Source organism: Vipera berus (assembly GCF_964194415.1).
Source record: "Vipera berus genome assembly, chromosome: 2".
Classification (NCBI taxonomy): domain Eukaryota; kingdom Metazoa; phylum Chordata; class Lepidosauria; order Squamata; family Viperidae; genus Vipera; species Vipera berus.
Window position 1 is genome coordinate 190,913,921 of NC_138203.1, and position 16,762 is coordinate 190,930,682.

The 16,762-nt window shown below is 38.3% G+C and overlaps 1 protein-coding gene across 1 annotated transcript; it reads right to left on the reverse strand.

The window, feature by feature from the left end:
- Positions 1-3,264: 3,264 nt before the first annotated feature.
- Positions 3,265-16,521, reverse strand: LOC308662883 (sulfate transporter-like; the record flags this gene model as incomplete). Its single annotated transcript, XM_081319027.1, has 3 exons — positions 3,265-4,866; positions 5,363-5,987; positions 16,508-16,521. The coding sequence occupies 3 exons, from the start codon at positions 16,519-16,521 to the stop codon at positions 3,265-3,267; spliced, it is 2,241 nt and encodes a 746-aa protein (XP_081175153.1).
- Positions 16,522-16,762: the final 241 nt, after the last annotated feature.

The following is a 16,762-nucleotide window of genomic DNA, read 5'->3' on the forward strand; positions in this document are numbered from 1 at the left end:
AATTTCTGGGAGTCTACCTCTGTGAAGATCTGACATGGAAAGTTAACACAACCCAGGTGGCTAGAAAGGCCCAACAGAGGCTTCACTTTCTTAGGGTCTTGCGGAAGAACAGGGTAGAACAACAGCTAATGACCCTCTTTTACCGGTCTACCGTAGAGAGCGTCCTCTCGTATGGTATTGTGGTTTGGTATGCTGGTCTGACAGCCATGGATAGGAAAGTATTACAGAGGGTAGTGAGCACAGCACAAGACATTGTGGGCTGTTCCCTGACACCACTGGATGACATCGCCAGGGCTCGTTGCCTTGGAAGAGTGAGGAAGATTCTCAGGGATGACTCACACCCTGGACGGTATCTCTTTACTCTCCTACCATCTGGTAGGAGATATAGGAATATAGCCAGCTGTACCAACAGGCTGAAAAATAGCTTTTATCCGTGGGCTGTTAGGCTTTTAAATGGGACATAATCTTATGCAGAATTGACTTGGGAGGCCGGTGTGTGGTGTAGTTGGTTCACATAGTGTGGTGGGATGGAGGGTTTGTTATCACTCTGTGTTGGGGGGAGAGAGCACAGGGGGAGGCTCAGCTAATCTCAATGTACACATGTTGTACTTTGACAATAAAGGATTATTATTATTATTATTATTATTATTATTATTATTATTATTATTATTATTATTATTATTATTATTATTATTATTATTATTATTATTTGCCATTCTCCCAATGGCAAATGAACTTAGAAATTCTTCTTCCAACACAAGTTTCTTCCTACGCATGCTTACACTGAGAGGAAAACAAATACCTACTTTTTAATCAGTTTTTTAACAAAGCCCTTCTGGTCATGTGCAGTACATTTTCTAATTGCCTGAGAATTTATTATAATGTAATAAATAAATTCTAAATAAATATTGTAATAAATTCTGTTCATTTATAATTCTCTCAATACCCACAAACCTGACTTCTGTTTTTCCTGTGTCATTCTCTCGCCCTCTGGTGGTCAATGAAAAGTAATATTATCAATACACAGAGCCTTTAGTTTATTTTGATAAAGTATGTTTATATTCGGCTACGAGGTTCTGATCTGAGGGATGAAGCAAACTTGTTCTTTCCCTGCTTCAAAAATCAGGTGGAGAACCAAAGAATGGAAACTACAGGGAAGCAAACTTCAAACAATTCAGATGGTGTCTTCATGGTAAGACCAGCCGAATAGGCATTCTTGGAAAGGAGAGGATGTTTTTTGTGGAGATTTAGAAACAACACCCCCCCACACACACACACCTCACGTTCATGTCACCGACATGATTAATTATGCTCAGGTGACATATCATGTGGGATGGGAGGATAAAGTGGAGCAGCACATAGATCATTTGGAGCAATGTTGAGTCATAGAAGCAAGAGGAATAAGAAGTATACAAAACAAATGACACAAAAAAACACTTCAGATATTTGATTTTTTGATTTGTTTCATTAGCATACAAGAAAATAAAGTGAAAGAAGAAAGCGTTTCATAGAAGGGAGAACAACGTACCAATAATTTAGGAGTTCTTTACAGGAAAAAAAATCCCTATGAGATAAATACACTGGATTACTAAACCCTTTTGGAAATACTAATTTCTTCAGGTCTCCTTCCTGGCAAACAGCCTCATCTTATTGTTAACGGCTCCTGCGCTGTTTCTGCACATATTTTTCCTAATCCTAAAGCTCAATTTTCAATGTTGTCATTTAGCACGTCAGCTGCAGGACCTCCGGCGGCCACTCCTGTTCCTCCCAGACCTTTTTTTTTTTTGTAATAGTCTGCATGACTTGCAGGCCAGCAAAGAGGTCGGAGAATCTGCAGAGGGCAGCAAGGAGGGAGAGTGACATTGCTCCCACCACCTCCATGCAACCCCTTTTTCCTTTCAGAAGAAATGACCACAGTTAACTTTTTTAAAAGAAGTGCCAGAAAAAGGGAAAGTAATTTTCTGGATAACAAGCAGCAAGTCAGTTTCAAAAGCCATTTAAAGCCTGTTGCGTTTTTAGGATCACCTTAAGATCTTAATTTATCTGTAAGATTATATAATGTTCTCTACTATCCAATAGAAGATTCTTTTCCTTGGGTAAAAGCTATATTACTTCACATTTCCTTTCTGAACAAATACCAACTTTCCCCTTCTCTTCTGACTCTCTATTCAAGAACAGGTTCAGCCTGTTGGTGCCAGTTAAAACGATTTCTGGTAGAGTTTCCTCTTAGCTTGATAGTTTAGCAAAGCCAGTTTGGTCAGATAAGAGAATGCCTCTCAAGGGAAACCAATGTCCTGAACTGTTATGATATAATACAACAACTAAAGACATGTTCCATTCCTGAGCACAGCTATAGTGCTAACAATGTTTAAGCTTATAAAAATGAATGAGGCTACTCATGGACAATGGCTTTCTTTCACTAGAATCAGCCATTTCTAAAGCATGGGTAGGCAACTGGTCATTCTCCAGATGCATTGGATCAGAGATCTATCATCCCTGACCAATCTTAATGGCTAAGGTTGATGGGACTTGTAGTCCTTAATTCTTGTAGGTGCCAGTTGTCTATTCTCTATCAGGCTTATGTTCTATCTCCTACCACTTGTTTTTCTTTATAGATAATCTATAACATAGCAAAGCAAGGCTAGAAACATTCATGGCGATATATACTGCTCAAAAAAATAAAGGGAACACTTAAACAACACAATGTACTGTATTTAATAGTAGGATGTCTTATTTTCTGTTCCCTTTATTTTTTTCCAGCAGTATACATTTTTATTTGTAGGGAGTGTCTTCTTAAATTGACAGAGCCATTGAAAGACTATAAAGCTGCACTATCAGTTTCAGACCCTGACTTTCTTGAGTTGCATATTTACAGTAGGTCAGACTCACTACTTCATGATTCCCAACCTATCTATATATTCATTATTGTTTCGTTGATTAAATACTGACCCAGCTTCATGCAGGATTAAAATATAATTAAGCTCCTACTTTGAAGGTCTTCCTTTCTTGCCCTTTCATAGTTGCTTAAGTAAAGAAATTAAGCAGCTTTTCCCACATCGTTTTATCTTCATAGCAGGGACAAAGATTATGTGGTAATGTAACAACAGAGTAATAATTATTCTCTGGAATGAAAAGGCCACCATCTTAGCTTGTCACAACTGAAACACATGTTATCTTAGGTTATTGGCAGCCAGGCCTTTTTCTTCTTGATAAAATAACTATTAAACTAGTTCCTCAAAAGTTCACATCCTGCTTCATGCAGGCCTAGAGGGGTTCCTCCAGACTCAACGCAATTGGAACATCCTCAGTTTCTGGTCCAAAGACATTTGTTACCGCCACACTGTCTGTCTGTTGAGTTTGATCCTGTTTCTCTGCAAACTGCACAGCAGCATGTATGCTATGGAATGAGAGCAACTCTGGATCCTGCATCCCAGTAAGCCAGCCTCCTGCCTGGAGCAAACGCCGTATGGATGGGTTACAATTGGCCAGCAGGACTTGTATACCGATCTTCTTGTAATCTTGACGCATCTCCTTCAGCAAACTAAGGCCTACACTGTCTATAAATTGCATGGCTCCACAATCAATGATCAAAGTATGCATATCTATCGAGGCATCAGGAGCATCTGCTGAAGCCTTTGGAGTCTTGGTTCCCCTTAGGCAATTCAACTTGGAGGAAAAACAATTTTGATTTTTGGTTAGGTTTGCTTTAGCTTGAGCTTTTTGTTGTAGCGCAGCAACTAGGCAGGGATTCACGCCTGTTTTCTGGAAAAGTGAACTTTTGAAGTAGTCTTTGTTTGCATAGTAAAGAGAAGTATCAAAGCGGAAGATCTTGATGTTTGCAATGCTACTGATCCTCTTGTAAGTGAACTGATCCTCATAGATTTCAGAGTCGTTCACCTTACCTAGAAGGGTGGCTCGGGGCCGCTGGGTGCGGAAGATGATGCACAGCAGGGCAAAGCAGACTCCTATCAGAAGGCCCAGTTCTGTGGAGATCAGAGATGAGGACAGCATGGTTACCCACCAGACTATGGTGTCTATTTTGCTGATCCGCCACATCTTGGGTACATCAGCAAATTTCCGCAATCCTCCCCTGAGATTAACAATTGTAATCACACCCAAGATGCATGTTTGCAGTGAATAGAAGAGAGGTGCAATCCACAATAATACCAGGAGCAATGCAGCTGAAGATATCAAGCTTGATATTTGAGTATGGCATCCTGTTGATTCTTTCAGCAAGGTTTTTGATAAGGCTGCACAGGAAGCAAAGCAGTAGAAGAAAGATGGGATCAGATTTCCCATCCCAAGAGCAATCATCTCTTGGTTGGCCTGGACAGGATAACCATGCTTCTTGCCGAATATTTCTGACAGTGAGACTGTCATAGCAAAACCAATGATGGCAATAGGTAGAGCATCAACTGCCAGATTTGGCACTAGGCTCAGATCTGGGACAGCAGGTGGTTTGAAACCGGTGGGAATTGTACCACAAATTTTAGATTTGTATCTATTATTGAAGTTAAGGAAATGTGACAGGAGTGTGGCTCCAATTACCACCAGGAGTTCCATAGGAAATGGAGCCTTCATTTTGTCCTTAAATAAATTGTTGATTTCCTTTACTGGCACAATTAGAATTAAAGCCACCAGGCTGGTGACCAAATCACAGATGTTGGTCTTCCCAATGTATCTGAAGATGTCAATCCATGTTAAAATAAGGGAGCCAATTCCATCATGCCGAGGGATCTTCAGTCCAAACAGAAGATTCATTTGGGAAGTGAGAATGGTAAGGGAGGACCCTGTCACAAACCCACTCAGAAGAGGTTCTGAGAGATAAATTGATATGAAGCCCATCTGGAAGACCCCTAGAATAATCTGAAAGGAAAAGTAAATGGAATTCATGATTCAGAAATAAATGCAATGAAAAGTAAGGTGATAGATCTAAACTTGCATTTTTTTTTGTCTGTTATTACTAGTTATAGAATTTGACTGTGACAAGTTAGATGTCAGATCTGGAACAAACAAGAGTTTGATAAAATATTAGAAAGAACAAATTTTCAAAAACAGTCTGTAACTCAGACATACTATAGGGCTCACAATGATTGAAATCATATTAAAGTATTTGAAATAAATACATGCAAAAGCTGCCAAAATCAATCCTCAGGACAATTAAATGCATGCTATTAAAGTCCTGGATAGCTTATGGATTTCATGTAGAGATACACTTGTTCGTACAAGAAGGAGCATTAATTTTTTTCGCTTTGAAGACTCTTCAGAACACTAAATATAAAGGCTTTTTTTTGCTCATACTAGATAGATAGACACTTACATAGAAAGAAATTCTTTTAAAAGAAAGATTAATTTATCTTACCTGATAAAGCCCAACCAAAAAAGTTAGAGTGGTTGCCACTGTGATTGCATAACAGCCTCTGTTACAGGTAACCGTACCATTCATTGTGGCATTGGCCATGAGATCTGTATCCATGTCCAAATCATAGCCTGCTAGAGTAAGTTGCCGGTTTACTGACTCTCCAATCATCAAGCAAAGGACCCCAAAGGAACCGACACAATTATGGCGTGAGGTAGCCATGGCAAAGTAAATAATAGCACAGAAGAAGTTGGTATAGAGCCCATAAATGGGATCCTGGCTTGCAAGGATGGCATAGGAGATTGATTGAGGGATGGAAACAACTCCTACCAACAAGCCTGAGATGACATCCCCCAGCAGATGTTCCTTGACGCTGTAACGAGGAAGCCACTTGATTACTGGGAACAACTGATGAAAAAAGGTGAGGACACTTTGTTGGTTGCAATTGCAGTTCTCTTTGGCTTTTGTGAAAAGCTTCTCGATGCTGAAGCCTGATGTTTCGAATTCTTCGAGTTTGACAGGTGTATAGGAAGACGATTGTGAAGACTGTGAAGAAGGCAAACTGGGTGTGTCGTTGCTGTTCTCTGACTTTTCAGTGGCAGTGCCACCTTCCATGACTCCAAAGTAGCTGAAAAGAGGATGCACAGATATTTTTAAAGCAGAGTGCCTGACTTAGACACAGGGACAGTTGAATATTAATCTGATGATGCATTGCTGCACTGTTATTACAGAAGCTATATTGTTATATCTGTCTGAAAATAAAAATAAAATTCAACCATAAAAAGTCAGCACTAAAATTTTGAACATAAAGGTTGCTTCTACATGTTAACTTAGATGTATTCATCATGCGTGTTGGTTGTCAACAAAACCTCCTGTACTCACAGCACCATCAGAGGGCATACATTAAACTCCCAAATTATTTTTTTTATTTTTTTTCCTTTTCAAAGGTATTTTAAATCTCAGAAGATTGTCAAATTTCATGAGATTTTGTTCTCAGCAATCTCTCAGGTGACTCTACAATCTCTTAAAAACATACAAAAGAAATTTCTTGACACCCTACTAGTTTTAACAATGCTGAGATTTAAACCATTTAATTTTAATGGTATTATTATCATCATCATTGTTTGAGAACACCTGAGCTATTGTACAAGATTAAAAAGGTTGATAACCTTTTTCCTACATCCCAAACCTTTTTAAAGCATTTGCAATAGTATAAAACAAAAACATTAGGAACGTTTAAATATGTATATTCAGTTTATACCGGTTCAAGTGGTCCCAGCATGATAGGAATCAGATTTTTTTTATCACAGTCTAAATCTGTCCTTCTGCAAGATTATTTAGCAAACTGTTTAGGTGTTTTGAGAGTATTTGCCCCAGATGGGTTGAATTTCCTTTTATTGCCACTCAACACGAATCTCCAACATGTTTTTTTAAGAGTAATATTTGCTAAGAGAACCAGTTTGGTGTAATATTTAATGCACCAGGCTAACAATTGGGAAAACATAGAAATGTAGTAATAGACTCTGAAGTTTTCTTGGTAAGGTTTTTTGGAAGTAGTTTGTTGTGGTCTTCTTCCACAACAAGTCCTGCCTTAGCAGAGCTAGCTCTAGGCTGAGGCCAAATGGGTAGCAGCCTAAGGACAGCAAATTTTAGTGGGTGGCAAAATTGAAACGACTTTTGAAAAACACAAAAAAGTGAGAAGCAGTAGCAGTGTCCTCCATAAGCCAACATGCTGACTGAAAGATCAAATATAATATTGCAGAATTATGGCCATATAACAACGAGAGATGAGGTAATTAAAATTCCTGTGTATATAAGGTTTAAATGTCTGAGGGGAAAAAATGTCTGAGGCTGAAAAAAAATTGAGAGAGGCACCTTTTTGAAATTCCTGACAAAAATTGGAAGATGAACTAAAACGTAGCGGACACCTGGATATGAATTTGCCCACATTGCCAAATTTCTGGAGCCAGCCATGCACCTTAGGCATGAAGCCAGCTGGATAACCCTGGGCCAGTGTCTCTCTGTCTCTCTCTCTCTCTCTGTCTCTGTCTGTCTGTCTCTCTCTCTCCCCCTCTCCTAGGAAGAAGACCACAACAAACCACTTCCAAAAAAACCTTACCAAGAAAACTTCAGAGTCTGTTACTACATTTCTATAGCATGTGTTCATTAAACATTTGCCTTGTTTCTCCGTATTAAGAAATCTTAAGTTATGACTAAATAATGTGTGGGTATGTGTGTGCGTGCACACAGATATAGATACTCTCATGCATGTTACCGTAAGAGTAACAATAACAGCGCAGAATTCCTGCAGGAAAAAATAGTATGACCACAATAGAGCCCAAAATTTCTGTCGCTAAGTGAGACATTCGTTAAGTGAGTTTTGCCCCATTTTATAAGCTTTCTTGCCACAGTTGTTAAGTGAATTACTGCAGTTGTTAAGTTAGTAACACGGTTGTTAAGTGAACGTGGCTTCGCCATTGATTTTGCTGGTCAGAAAAATCACAAAAGGTGATCACATGACACCAGGACACTGCAACCGTCATAAATACGCGTCAGTTGCCAAGGATCTGAATTTTGATCATGTGACCATGGGGATGCTGCAACGGTCCTAAGTGTGAAAAATCATATGTTGCTTTTTGCAATGACTTTGTAACTTCAAACGGTCACTAAGCGAACCACTGTAAGTCAAGGATTACCTGTAGGGTCCAGCGTACTTGAAAGACCATTCGCAACAGAGATATATTGTGGAGTGGAAAAAATGGATTGATTACATCCAGAATAAATATGGGACTAAAAAGTTTCACTTAGTATTTGAATAAGTATTGATGTGATATTTATATTGCTTGTAGTTATTTTATAAGAGTTAAAGTGCGACAGACTTAATAGTTATTGTTGTTTGCATATGGTAGATTATGATTGTTTTTACTGTTATACCTTGTATTTAGCTGTGGGAAGTCGGGGAGGGGGGAGGGGGAGGGAGGGAGGTGTTGGGGAGGGTTGGGAAGAGGGGAGGGGGTTGGGAGGGGTTTTGTTTTGCTTTGTTAAAAATAAAATGTACTGTAAAACTTTTCAATAAAAAAAGGATTACCTGTAGGGTCTTCTGGTCTTCGGGAAAAAGAATCCCCCATGTAAAATTCCAATAAATAACTTATACTAAAAAGTCGAACAAGTAATTTTAAAAGCTATGTGTTCAGTAATCAATTACATATTGCTTCTAAGGCTCTTTCTTTCCTCCCTGTGCTGAAAAAAAAATCTATACATTCTATAATTTATAGAACTTGATCTAGAGAAATATGCTATTTTTCCTTTTGCAACCTCTGTAATCTTCCAGCAGGCCAGGAATGGGCATGTGTATTTTCTAATCTAGACCTTAATGCTGATTTTTTTTCACTTCTGCCTTTTAGTTTCCTGAAGTTGGGCTTGCTTTCTGAAAAAGCCTGTATGATGGTTTGAATGGTGTTTGAAAATAGATGAGTGTCTTTCCCTATCTATTCTCTGTGTATTTATTTTTTTTAAAAAAAAAAAATCCTCAGTACTGAATATGGATGCATATACACAGAAAAAAAATATGCAAAGAGTTTATTGAAAGCACAGGATGGCAGGAAATATAACACAACTGGATCATATTCTGAAATGTGTATAAATGTTTATTGAATGAACATATTATCTGAGATCAATTGTTTAGCTTTTAAGCAGTGCTAATTTCTATGTTTTCTGTACAGTTTAATTTTTTATATAGTTTAAATTTAGGTATATATTGAGGAACAATACTTATTACAGTCACTTTTAGCAGAATTTATATAAGATCTTTACAGTTTTCTTTTAAAGACCATGTGAGAATAATCATACAGGCCAGTGATAAGTAACCTGTTGCCTATTAAGTGGCTCTTCTTTTCAGAATAATAGAAAGAAAATTTTGTTTGGCTTCTTTGTATCTCCACTGGTGATCTTCCATTTTATTTATACAGTCTGCTCTAATGGGGCAGAACTCTAAACCAGCTCTAAATCAAATAACAGCTTTAAACACCTTGCTGTACACTAGCAATTTCATTTCTGAAAGAGCTTCATGTATCTCTAAGCCAGGGGTCAGCAACTTGAAACAGTGAAAGAGCCACTCGGAACCGGTTCCCTCACAAAAGGAAAAACTGGGAGCCGCAAAAAATGTGTGCACATGCGCATACATGCATGCATGCGCAGAACAGGGTTTGACTGAAGAGTGGAGCCAAGGCGAGATATGCACCTACCCTGCATATTTCAATTGATTGGTTGAACTTTTTTAGTCCCACTTTTTTTGGGGGGGACTGCACATGGCAGAGGACTGGGAGCCGCAGGAGATGGCTGAAAGAGCCGCATGCGGCTCCGGAGCCGCGGGTTGCAAACCTGTGCTCTAAGCTAAATGACCACTCCTTGTAGTTGCGGCCATTGCAGTGTCCACCAATTACATGATTGCTATTTGGGCTCTTGACAACTGGCCTACGTTTACAATGGCCATAACATCCTGCAGTCATGTGATCACCCTTCACAACTTTCAGTGCTGGCTTCTGATAATCAGAATAGAGCTGGAAGGGACCTTCAAAGTCTTCTAGTCAACCCCCTGCTCAAGCAGGAGACCCTATACCATTTCAGACAGGTGGCTGTCCAGTCTCTTCTTAAAAACCTCCAGTGATGAAGCACCCCAAACTTCTGACAGCAAAAGCTGTTCCATTGGTTAATTGACCTCACAGTTAGGAAGTTCTGCCTTAATTCCAGGTTGTTTCTTTTCTTGATTAGTTTCCATCCATTGTGTCTTGTCCTGCTGTCTGGTGCTTTGGAAAACAAGTAAGGTCAGTGGCGATCCTACGATGTTGCTCCTAATAATCATGCAGGATTCGTTTTATGGGAAATGGAACCGCCACAACTGCTATCATAAGTCAGCATGATCACGTGATATTGCACTTCATGATCACATGGCTTAGTAACAGAGTTGCCTGTCCCAATTACTGTTGTTAAGTGAGGATCCGCTGTATGGAAGAAGATTGATGTATAATCTGAAATTCTTACTTTACCATGAATTTACCAGGCAATCTTGAAAAAGCTATTCATTTCTGCCTGCCTCTCTCACCCCAGCAATGAAGAAGACAATAATTGTAACTTACCTTCTGGGATGGTTATAAAGTTTGCAAGTCAATAATGTTTATAATGCAATTTGAACACTTGAAAATGCTATAAAAAACTTTGTGTACGGTACTGATGAAATAGTCTTTGTAATTTTCCTTACTTTAAGAAAAATTGTAAGACATCTTCATTTTTATTTTTTTATTTGGGGGGGGGGGTTTGACATGAAAAGAATTCTTCCATGAGAGTTCTAAGCCTAAAGTATTTTTGACTGATTGTTCTGTGGAAATCCAGAAGTTAGAATCTTCCCACAGAATGTCTATGTGTATAAAGTTTAACATTGCCCCAAAAAACAAAGACTACTTTCTGAAATCTGCCATCCATCTGGTAAACTTGCATGATTCATTTTTCTCATCATGCACATGTATACATAATCCAAACTAGACTGTGTTGCCTCTCTGTGTGATATAATATATGTGGGTATATGAATAATTATGTATGTATGTATTTATTTATGTCATATTTATGTAGTGTATATTGGAGGTGGTGACCCTTTGAGAGCTGTATGCAACGAAATTTCAATTAGTGTACATTCAGAGTGACAATAAAATTATTCTAATTCTATTCTATTCTACTCTACTCTACTCTACTCTACTCTACTCTACTCTACTCTACTCTATTCTATTCTATTCTATTCTATTCTATTCTATTCTATTCTATTCTATTCTATTCTATTCTATTCTATTCTATTCATCATCATGCACAGGTTAGGCCATGCATAGTTAGAACATGATAACAACATGTAAATCTTTATATTGCTGAAACCTTTATTCCCAATCTAGAATTCACTACCTCCATATCCACACCTTAATTAAAACCATTTTTACCTATGTTGCCTTTATTTATTCACCAACAGCAGGAACTATCCTAAATCCGTGTTAGTAAGCTACATGCAAGAGTTTTCTTTATCCTCAGCTTAAGAATGATTAATAATCAGCTTGTATAGCTTTAAAAAAATGAGAATAGTGATTCACATTCTGCAATATGTGTTACCCATATAATCAATTAGATCAAGAGTGGAACAGAAGCATTTTCTTGCTCAAGTATACCTTGATCTATGTACTTATTTGGTGGCATCCAGCAATAATTATTAATACCCTTCTCCTCTCAAATTTAAATTTCAGAGACTTTGGAGAAGCTGCATTCTCTAAAAGTCTTTCTTTCTGTGTGCGTGTGAGAGAGAGAGAGGAGAGAGAGGAGAGAGAGGAGAGAGAGAGAGAGAGAGAGAGAGAGAGAGAGAGAGAGAGAGAGAGAGAGAGAGAGAGAGAGAGAGAGAGAGAGAGAGAGAGAGAGAGAGAGAGAGAGAGAGAGAGAGAGAGAGAGAGAGAGAGAGAGAGAGAGAGAGAGAGAGAGAGAGAGAACAATCATCACCAACAACTTTCTTCAAAGCAAAATTAAAGCTGTTGAAATTGCCTGGGGCAGTTCATCCCACAAAGCATCTTGCTGGATAGTAATGAAGAAGAAATCAAACTCTATAAAGATTCAAACCTGTGCTCTTTGCCTTCTTCTTTCCTTGAACTGAATCCCATATTGATAGGAAGAGAGGAATGGTCTTGGGTTCACTTCAGTAGGCTTTTTATCTACCTCCATATAATTGCCACTAATTTGCCCATCCACATTTGCTTGTATTTTGAAAACAAACATCATTTAAGTGGAATATTTTTACAGAAACTTCTCCCCGAGCCTTAATGATTCTTTTAAAAATTTAAGCAATAATAGGGAGGATGATACGCCCATCAGGATCTCCAGAACTTTGTTTGCAAAACAAAAAGAGCTGCTAGTGCACATTTTTCTTTTGAACCCTCTTAATTTCCCAAGTCTTGTTTTAGGAAAAGGGAAAACAGGAAGGTGATTTGATCAATACACAACAGTGTGGGTGACATGAGGAGCCAAAGGGAATAAGTGAAAAAAGAAATTAAAAAGTTACACTAAAGGGCCAAAAATTAAAAACTGAAATGGTGACTAGATTTAAATAAATTTGCTTTTCATATGGAGTTTTTTCAGAGGTCTTTGGTGCATTAATTTTTCAGCCCAAGAAATTACAAATATTAATGCACTCATCCAGACTAATACGTTAATTTTCCAATGTTTTCCAATAACAAACCTATTACGCTATGGCAGGATCTGGATTAATGTCTTGTGCTGCATTGATTTCTAGGTATTAGGATTTATGGATATTAAATGAACAGCAGGATTCATTATGAAAGTGATTTTTCCAGTTCTATGAAAACATTTTTACCACAAATTAATAAACATTGTCTTAAAAGATGGTGCATAAATTTACTTACAATATCACTAATACACGTAATTTCGGTACAAAAGGTTATAATTTACATAGCATAATTTTACTAGGTTGGCACACCATCTAAATTTTTCTTTATGGTTAATTTTTGGTGGCTTGCTGCAGTTTTGAAAGGATCCATGATACAAAAAGCACCAGTGAAATTAATCAGGATTAGATGCCAAATTATGCTCCTAGAACTGTAGAAGCGTCTTGGATGAGAAGTGAAGCATCTTCAAGGAAAAACAAAGAAAGGTCAGACATTAATGCCTCTTGAAAAAGTACCTTTGAGACAACCATGACCTGGATGACTGAGAATCTCCATTTATGCTCCAAGACATTTTGTGAATCCTTGAACCTGATATTCTTTCTTTCTTTCTTTCTTTCTTTCTTTCTTTCTTTCTTTCTTTCTTTCTTTCTTTCTTTCTTTCTTTCTTTCCTTTCTTTCTTTCTCTTTCCTTCCTTCCTTCCTTCCTTCCTTCCTTCCTTCCTTCCTTCCTTCCTTCCTTCCTCTTTCTTTCTTTCTTTCTTTCTTTCTTTCTTTCTTTCTTTCTTTCTTTCTTTCTTTCTTTCCATTTTCTTTTGCAAGTTGTCTGGACAAGTTTACTTAAAAGAGAAAAAGAATAATAGCCCAAGGAATACGTAACCCACTCCACCAGAGTAGAGGAGTATAGAACTGCCTAAAAAATATGTTTTTTGCTTCCTAATTTAAAAGCCTTGCATTTGGATACCAAGCATGCCTGATGAAAATAATATTTCATAATGCTTTACTGCATCTATGAGGACATCTAGAGGAAGTTCTCTGAAAATTCTAATAGCTTAAATCAAAAGTAGCCAAATCCACACGATTGTAGTTAAATGGATAAGGGAATTGATAATTTAATCCCACATCTTTGTTTCTTCTTGAGAGAGCATGACAATCTTTCAGAGAATGTTTGCAACTTTGCCACAGTGGGAGTGGTCAGTTACTAAACATCTTTTAACCGGTTGAATTATTCTTTATTAATCCTTCTAGCCTAGCAGTGCAACTCACCTTTGTCCTCACCCCAGGTATCTGAGCACATTTCCAAATAAAGGACAGAGTTATAGACCCCACTGTTTGTATTTTATAAATCTATCCACTATTATCCCCAGACATTCTTTAAAAGCAAGGCCATATTAGAGGCAGGTGCTTTACTGTATGCTTTCACTGATATTTTATTAAGTGAGTTTTTTTAACAATAGCAATAGCACTTAGACTTACGTACCACTTCGTAGAGGCCTGGCTGAGCAGTTTACAGAGTCAGCCTATTGCCTCCAAAAATATGGGTCCTCATTTTAACAACCTCAGAAGGTTGGAAGGAGGGGGTCACTTTCAAGCTGTGCCAGGATCAAACTCCAGACTGTGGGCACAGTTTGCCTGCAATGCTGCATTCTACCACTGTGTCACCAGGGCTCTAACAAACAGGAGAAACGGGTCTGGTGAAACCCCCCAAAAAGCGGTGTACCTTTTTAATGTACCTTTTTAAAAATCTTATTAAAAATGAACAAACTCTGTGCCACATTAGATTTCCAACTCTTCTTCTGATAGTAATTACCTAGAGTGTAGGGTTCTACACTTCAGATCCTGTTCAAGATTCTTCTCAGAACCAAATGTGATTTGATTTGCAGAGATAATGTACATATGCAATGTCAAAATTGTTGAAGGACAATATAAAGGACAAGCTCTCGATGTTTCCCTTCCATTAGTCCATGGCCATAAGGAAGCTGAAAACTTCTAGAATACCCTTGCATGAAAGCCATACTTTCCCATGCAAACAAATCAGCTCCTGTTGAGATATAGGTATATTTTGCACGCAACCAAACATGAGATATGCAGAGGAGAAGGCAAAAATGTTCAAACTTTTCCCAACCCACCGTTCTTTATATCATGTGAAATACTTCCTCCAACTTGTATTTCTTATTTTGGGGCAACAGCTCAGAGAGCATTTTGTAGCAGCAGAAATGAAATGTCAAGCTGCAACCTGCTTTTCTTCTTGAGCTTTGTTTCCTGAAACTTGAATCTGTGCAATCCAATGCTTAATTCTCCTTCTGAGTTTACAAGTGTCCCAGTGGTAAAGAAAGCTGTTCCAGGGGTGTCTTTGGGAAATAAAGTTTACGAGGACAAACCCACACAGAAAAAGTAACTGTTTCTTCATTATGCCGGGAGTAAGCAGAAAATTTGGCGAAACATTTAATTTAGGAAATCAAATCCTCGCTCTGGAGTCCACTTATTTGATAAATCTGCGGCGAAATGAATGTATTAGTAACAGAAAGAACTGAAAACATCACGAGAATCATGCTGCTTAATTAATTAATTAATTAATTAATTAATTAATGCTGCACGCCCGACTCTCCAAGCATGACTCCCAGAATTTCGAATGGCAGCTTTCCTTAATTTCCCATCAAAACTTTTTAAAAGTCTACTTAAAGCAAATGTATATTATCAGAAGAAAATTTGTGAATACATACAATGTTTGTTGAATTATTGTTACTTCAACATCTTGTTCAACGTTTGTTGAAACATATAATTTTCTAGAGGAAACCTGGAGGCACATCGGCCATGGCAACTCCTTCAGAGCATAACGGCTGACTAGAACTTTATCACTCAGGTCTCTTGGAGAAAATATTTGCCATTATTTCTGGTTTCAATTCTGTTTAGTAGTCATTGTAGACTTTCATCTATAAAGTTCTGTTTTCTTTAATATCGTCAGAAACGACTAGCACGCATGTGCGAGGGAACCTTTACCTTTACCTTTTACAGTTTCTCAGAATCAGGCAGTAATGGGTTTTTTTCAGGTGAAACTATGAAACTACTTTTCTGCCAGGTTCTTAACTCCAATACATGAGGTTCTAGTGTTAAAGCAGTGTTTTCTCCTTTATCAGCAGTCCATGGCATTTTCAAAGGCTATACAATCTGATGTACTTTCTCACTCATTCTATTGGTATCACAATCAAGTGACCTCTAATGAGAGGGATCGCCTTCCCATTGGGTTCCTAGGCATTCTGCTCTGTTAACATGGTGGGGGCTTCACCTCCTTTCCAGGGAAGAGCTGGATATAGCTGCTCAAAACCTCTAGCTCGCTAAAGACATTTCTGTACATTGGGGAAACAAAACAACCACTTCATAAATGCATGGTAGGACATAGGAGAACAAACCCTTCAGGACAAGATTGTGCAATCAATCTGAAGGCAGCAAAGTCCAAATTTTGGAAAAAGAGGATGACTGGTGTGAAAGAGGGTTCAAAGAGGGGTCATCTATGTCAAAATTAAATGGCCCTCTCTCAACAGAGGGGGAAGTATATGACATCATCTATCTCCGGTCTACCACACAGTCCTTTTAGTAGTTCCAAAAAGGCTCCATACCCATTTGCACCGGTCAGGTGACCTTGAGGACACAGATAAACCTCCAAGTGGCCTCAACGACTCTCGCTAAAAGAAAGCAAATCACCAGCTGTCTGCAAGGAATATAAATCCTTCCATTGCCCACCATCCAATCAGAGCTGAAGAAACTTCTTGGACAAGAAGTGAAACGTCTTCAAAGAAAAACAAGGAAGTACAATTGCCTCTTGAAAAAACACCTTTGGGGCAACCATGATCTGGATGACTGAGAATCTCCAAAGATTCACTAAAGACAGTTCACCAGGCTACCAACCTAAAGGTGAATGAATTGTCCAGAGCATCACTTTGCTTACCTGTTCTTCACCATGCTTGGAAGGTGCTGGATTTTGAAATATCCATCTTTTCTGTTTCTGCTTTATCCAACATCACCCAAACCCATCAATCAGTTAACTGGTAGGCTTATGTAGGAGATGTTGGGGTTTAAGTATAGATTTAGCACTCTTTTCCAAATACTGTCCCTCTGCGAGCCAAATGATTAGTGGGGGAGAAGAATTTTGAAGGAACAATAGACCTGCCCTCAGTCCCTGCCTACTCAGCAACTACCAGTA